Source organism: Malus sylvestris, chromosome 15, assembly GCF_916048215.2.
Source record: "Malus sylvestris chromosome 15, drMalSylv7.2, whole genome shotgun sequence".
Lineage (NCBI taxonomy): Eukaryota > Viridiplantae > Streptophyta > Magnoliopsida > Rosales > Rosaceae > Malus > Malus sylvestris.
In genome coordinates this window covers 29,214,466-29,220,547 of record NC_062274.1, presented here as the reverse complement: position 1 = coordinate 29,220,547, position 6,082 = coordinate 29,214,466, and the positions used below count along the sequence as shown (strand labels likewise).

General features: G+C 37.7%; 1 protein-coding gene across 2 annotated transcripts; it reads left to right on the top strand.

Annotated features, from left to right (window-relative positions):
* The first annotated feature begins 591 nt into the window (after positions 1 to 591).
* On the top strand, positions 592 to 3,958 carry LOC126604984 (probable hexokinase-like 2 protein). Of its 2 annotated transcripts, XM_050272334.1 has the most exons (10): positions 592 to 1,012; positions 1,239 to 1,389; positions 1,881 to 2,051; positions 2,217 to 2,291; positions 2,392 to 2,547; positions 2,618 to 2,716; positions 2,802 to 2,932; positions 3,081 to 3,162; positions 3,271 to 3,424; positions 3,542 to 3,958. In XM_050272334.1, the coding sequence occupies exons 1-10, from the start codon at positions 735 to 737 to the stop codon at positions 3,721 to 3,723; spliced, it is 1,479 nt and encodes a 492-aa protein (XP_050128291.1). In that variant the 5' UTR covers positions 592 to 734; the 3' UTR covers positions 3,724 to 3,958. The 2 variants fall into 2 exon arrangements, with proteins under 2 accessions (XP_050128291.1, XP_050128290.1); XM_050272333.1 differs by having other exon boundaries at positions 3,271 to 3,957.
* The last annotated feature ends 2,124 nt before the right edge of the window (positions 3,959 to 6,082 follow it).

The window sequence follows — 6,082 nt, the reverse complement described above, 5'->3', positions numbered from 1 at the left end:
CACGAGCCATTTGGCTTGGCCCTCAGTTAGAGACGATTTTCGAGTTATTTTCGACCTTTTGACCATCTAAACCATTCGGTTGGAGATGGCTTAAACATCCTGCAATCAGTCCATTTACATTTACTTTGCAAAATTCATTCATGTATCATCTTTTTAGCCCTTCTATTAGTCCAAGCTCTTTATTTAGGCCATCCAATTCCATGAATGCCCAATTACCCATAGTTTCAGCCCAAAACGTATGATTCGGTTATAACAATACCCATTTCTAATGAATTATGTTGCAAATAATACCAAAATTTTGTAACAAGACAACCCAATATGGGATTTCTGATTCATTGGCAAGCATTTTTCTTGTCATAATTCAGTTAGAACCTTTTATGATACTGATATGAGCAGTGTGCTCCTTTCGCTGCACCTAAGTTCAAATTTTCTTCTTATTGTTTCGATGAGTTTAATGGAGAATATTGTATAAAAAAAATTGAGTTAGTATATTTTTTAATATTTCTTCAATTATATATAAATCAAAATAAAGCATCCATTATTTTTCTACTAGCCCTATAAGATTTTCTCCCTCCATCCATGATACTCGTTCCTCCCTGCACAAATGGCGGGCGGGTTTCTGTAATTTGAACCAACACTGCATCAGAGAAAACAAAACAAATAACAAGCCAATATTATTTTTTGCAAGTTGTTCATTGATGCCTAAATTTTTCTGAGAGAGATAACAACAAATAATGAAGAAGGAGGTGGTGGTGGTGGCAACAATGACAGCAGCCGCCACAGTGGTAGTGGCAGCAGTTTTACTGAGACAGTGGAAGAGGAAGAAGCAGCGTCAATGGAGAGAAACACAAAAAATACTACGAAAATTTGCAAGGGACTGCTCCACTCCGGTGCCAAAGCTTTGGCAGGTCTCAAATGCCTTGGTGTCTGACATGAAAGCTTGCCTTGCTTCCAGTGGAACCATTACAACTCTCAATATGCTTGTTTCCTACGTTTCTCCCCTCCCCACCGGGTAGGCTACATCCTCGATTGCTCACTTGGGCTTTAGTGCTATTATTTCGACGAAGTGGGTTAGGCAGGGCAGTGTGTTCGCTCCTTTGCATCATCGAGTTGGAATCCCCCTACTCGTATAGGATAGTTTAGAATTTATAATAGAATTTCACGTTGAAGAAAAAGAAAATAATACTACTATTTTCTCTTAAAATATTGATTTGTAATGTGTTTTGGTGTGGTGGCAGAGATGAGAAAGGATTTTATTATGGCGTAAATTTAAGGGGAACAAACTTCTTGATCTTGTGTGCCAGACTTGGAGGGAAGAACAACCCCATTTCAGATTTACATAAGGAGGAGATTCCCATTCCCTCCAATCTCATGGCTGCTACTTCAAAGGTACATATAGATAATTAAATTTTTGGAGTAGATTCAGCTTCAAGGATGATTTGTTTTTTCTTTCTTCTTTTGGGGGAAATGAATCCTCTACTTCTGTTATTAGTGCTTATATTGCGCTTGTGTTCCAAACGGCGTAGTCATTTTAATTATCAGGTTAAAAGTTCTGGACTAGAACTTCAAGAAGTGACTAGAAGATCATATTAGGCACCAATGAGATTTCTCCCAATAGACGTGGCACGAGTGAAATATTCCCAATAATTACCGGATCCGGATTACATCGAAGCACGAAACAAAATACCTTTATATAAGCATAATGTCAGCACCAAACATATGCAGATGATGTGAACAAATTATTATTTTTATTTAAATTAGAGCATGCATTGTCACAATTTTTTTCATTTACGCATTAAAAACTTGAGTTTGATCAACTTGTGTTTCATCGACTTCAGTGAAAAGATGAATATGATAAATGTGTTTTTCTCATTTAACAGGAATTATTTGATTTTATTGCTGTGGAGCTAGGAAAGTTTGTTTCGGAACATCCCAATACGTTAGCAGAGGAGCTGAGCAAACTTGGTTGTATAGTGTCATGTCCGGTCGAACAATCTGTTGTCTCCGATGGAACCGCTATCAAATGGAAGAGTTTCTCAGCTGATAGCAAAGTTAGATTATATTGACTCCTTTTTCTTGTTATTTTACACTCAATGCTGCAGTAAATTAACTGCCTAAGTTTGAGATTTGGGAAGCATTATTTTTTCCAATATATCATTGTAAGTGCACCAATTTTAACCTTTTTTTTTTAATGTACAATATTACAATGAGATCAGGTTGGAAAGAAGTTGGTGAGTGACTTCAACAAAGCTCTGGAGGAACATGGAGTGAAATTGCGGGTTTACGCAATGGTATGCAACTCGCATGGTTTATGCTACTCCAACATGTAACTTGATTTCACTACGACAAAAAACGATTCCTTGCAATTGATGCAGCTATCATCTTGAGCAGGTTGATGATACCGTAGGAAATTTGGCAGGAGGTAGATACTACAACAGAGAAAGTGTGGCTGCGGTTACTCTAGCAATGGGCACGGATGCTGCTTATGTAGAGCCTGCAAATGCAGCTCTCCAGTGGCATGGCCCATCGCCTAAATTAGGCGACATGGTTAGTGTCTGGAATTTTTTAATTATACAGTATGTGCACGGTGCAGTTAAATATCTGATTAGTTTTGCAGGTAATTAGCACACAGTGGGGAGGTTTCAGTTCTCCTCATCTTCCAATAACCATCTTTGATACTTGTTTAGATGCTGAAAGCCCAAATCCTGGATGCCGGGTAAGGCAAACCTTGTACTACAAGTCTCCAATCTTTCAGAATGCATATCTTTTCTGCTTTTGCTTCTAATCCAGTTTTGCCTCAGAGATTTGAGAAGCTGATTTCGGGAATGTATCTGGGAGAGATTGTGAGAAGAGTATTATTGAAGATGGCACAGGAAACAGCAGTGTTTGGGGACACGGTGCCTTTGAAACTCATGACTCCTTACCAATTGAGGTGCACAACAAAGTCTTAATGTGAATGCACAATTGCTGTTAGCTGCATCACCTTCTAGTCTTGTGGTTTGAATTTTGGAAATCTTGGATGATTGGATCTCATTGAATCATTCAGTTGCTAATAGTATTTTACTTATCATTTCATCTAGTTCACCTGATATGGCTGCCATGCATCAAGATACATCAGAGGATCACAAAATTGTTGGAGAAAAACTGAAGAAAGTTTTTGGGGTAAGGTTTCAGCCAATGAAGTAACAAAACAGTACCTGAAGTAGTTTTCAATCTTAATGATGCACAAAATAGTTAAATACTTTAACTCTTTTGCTCCATGACTACCAGATCACTAGTACTTCTCCAAAGGCGAGAGAGGTAGTTTCGGAGGTTTGTGACATCGTTGCCGAACGTGGAGCCCGTCTTTCTGGAGCTGGCATTCTTGGGATAATTAAGAAGCTTGGGAGAATTGAAAACAAGAAAAGCGTAGTTACCGTGGAAGGTGGCCTTTACGAGCACTATAGAGTCTTCAGAAATTATCTCAACAGCAGTGTGTGGGAAATGCTTGGGAATGATCTTTCAGACAATGTTGTTATTAAACATTCTCATGGTGGTTCAGGAACTGGAGCCCTATTTCTTGCTGCATCCCAAATGCAAATGCAGAATGACGATCCTGACCCTGATCCTGAACCAGGTAATGATGATGATGATGAAGAACCTGATATTGATGATGCCCATCCTGATAATGACGATCATGATCATGAGCATGGTAATGACGTTCGTGATCCTAATCTGAACTGAAATTCTTGCCACTTTTCTTTTTAGCATTACAACCAAACATTTTTTTTCACATTTTTTAATTTTCTTTTTCATATTGTTTTGGATTCGCGGAACTAGCTCTAGAATCACTTCCGGAGAACCTATAAAGGATGCTTTTAAGATACATTCAATATTTGTTCATGTTCAAATATGGTAATAAGATAGTAGTTTATGTAACACCAATGTGACTTGCATAACAAGTTAGTTGGATATTTACTTTAGATTTTACTTGTTTTTACGAAACATTCAAGACTATATCGTCTAGAAATTTTTTGTAAACTTACTAGGTATGAGCACTTGAATTAAACATGGTAAAATACCAAAAATATATATGACAATATTTGGGAATATCTTGTATATTCATTAATCTCCAAAGTGGAGTATATATAGGAGTTACAATTGGTATTACATATGCACTTCGTTAATGTGTGACAACAGACTACTATTTACAGTTTAACTAATATATAAATATATAACTCGCATCATTCCCCCTTAAGTTGGAGCAAAGATGTCATGCATGCCCAACTCGTCAAGTGAGCTGGAAAACACACTATTAGACACAGCCTTAGTACGCACATCAGCAAGTTGATCTTGAGATCCCACAAACGAAAAAATTAATAATTCCAGCATCCAATTGTTCCTTGATGAAATGTCGATCAATCTCCACATGTTTTGTTCAATCATGTTGCACTGGATTATGAGCAATCTCAATAGCAGCCTTGTTATCACAATGAAGTTTCATAGCACCCTTGGGTTTAAGTCCAAGATCTCTCAACAATTTTTTCAACTACAAAAACTCACATACACCATGAGACATACCACGAAACTCAGCTTCAACACTTGACCTAGCCATCACTTTTTGTTTCGTGCTTCTCCAAGTAACTAGATTACCACCCACAAAAGTAAAGTATTTAGATGTAGATTGCCGGTCAGTGACAGAACCAGCCCAATCTGCATCTGTATACCCTTCTACATTCAAATGACCATTCTTGGAGAAAACCAAGCCTCTGCCAAGAGCCATCTTCAAGTACCTCGAAATACGGATTACTGCATCCATATGAGCTTCACTAGGTGAGTGCACAAATTGACTTACCACTCTAACTGCATAAGCAATGTCAGGGCGAGTGTGAGACAAATAAATTAATCCCCCCACAAGCTTTTGATACTGTTCTTTATGAGTAAGAACTTGATTTGGAAATCAGCCCAGACGATGATTCTGCTCAATCAGAGTATCAACAGATTTGCAATCTAACATACCTGTTTCAGCTAATAAATCAAGAACATACTTCCGTTGAGACAGAAAAATACCATGCTTTGATCGTGCAACCTCGATTCCAAGAAAATACTTCAATTCACTCAATTCTTTCATCTCAAATTCAGTAGCTAAGTACTTTTGAAGGCGTTGTACCTCATCCTGATCATCACCACTCATTATCATGCCATCAAGATAAATACTCAATGCAGTTAGCTTACCATTTCTTCGCTTTAGAAACAAAGTATGATCTGAATGAATTTGAAAGTACCCAAACTTCTTCATTGAACTTGTAAACCTCCCAAACCATGCTATAGAAGATTGTTTCAAACCATACAAAGCCTTTCACAATCTGCACACAACACTTTTTCAGGAGATATACCGATACCAGGTGGGAGATCCATATAAACTTCCTCCTTAAGATCACCATGAAGGAAACCATTTAACATCAAACTGCAATAAGGGCCAATACTAGTTTGCTGCTAAGGACAGAACAACACAAACAATGTTAAGTTTGGCAATAGGAGCAAAAGTCTCTTCATAGTCCACACCATAGGTTTGAGTATAACCCTTAGCAACTAATATGGCTATGTACCGGTCAATAAATGAAGGAAAATTTTTGTCCTAGCTAAGAACATGTGAGAACATTTGAACACATAAGCAAACTAATAACACTTTAAAGTAGGCATACATTAAAAAACAATTCTAAAACCCATGACTTTCAAAGCCTAGTGAATGGTGAACAACAAGACTCTTTAACAACATTAAAGAGAATAAAGGATTTTAAGATTCATTACCCTTGAAGCTCATCCTTGTTTACATAAGGGATTCACCCAAGTGGAGGGCCTCCAAGTCACCTCCTAGCTCCTTAGATCTTCCTTGTATTTTTCTTCCTTTTGATACTCCTTTGCTCCTTGAGGATGTGAGGAAATGATCTCCAAGAACACCAAAGATTTAGTGTTTCTCAGTCTCCACACCAAGGATAAGGTGTGAAGATGAAATGGATGACTTAGAGGAAGAAAGATTGCTAGCTATCCTTCCCCTAAGTGACCAACCTCTATGGAGAAAAAGAGAGAAAAAGTTTCTCTT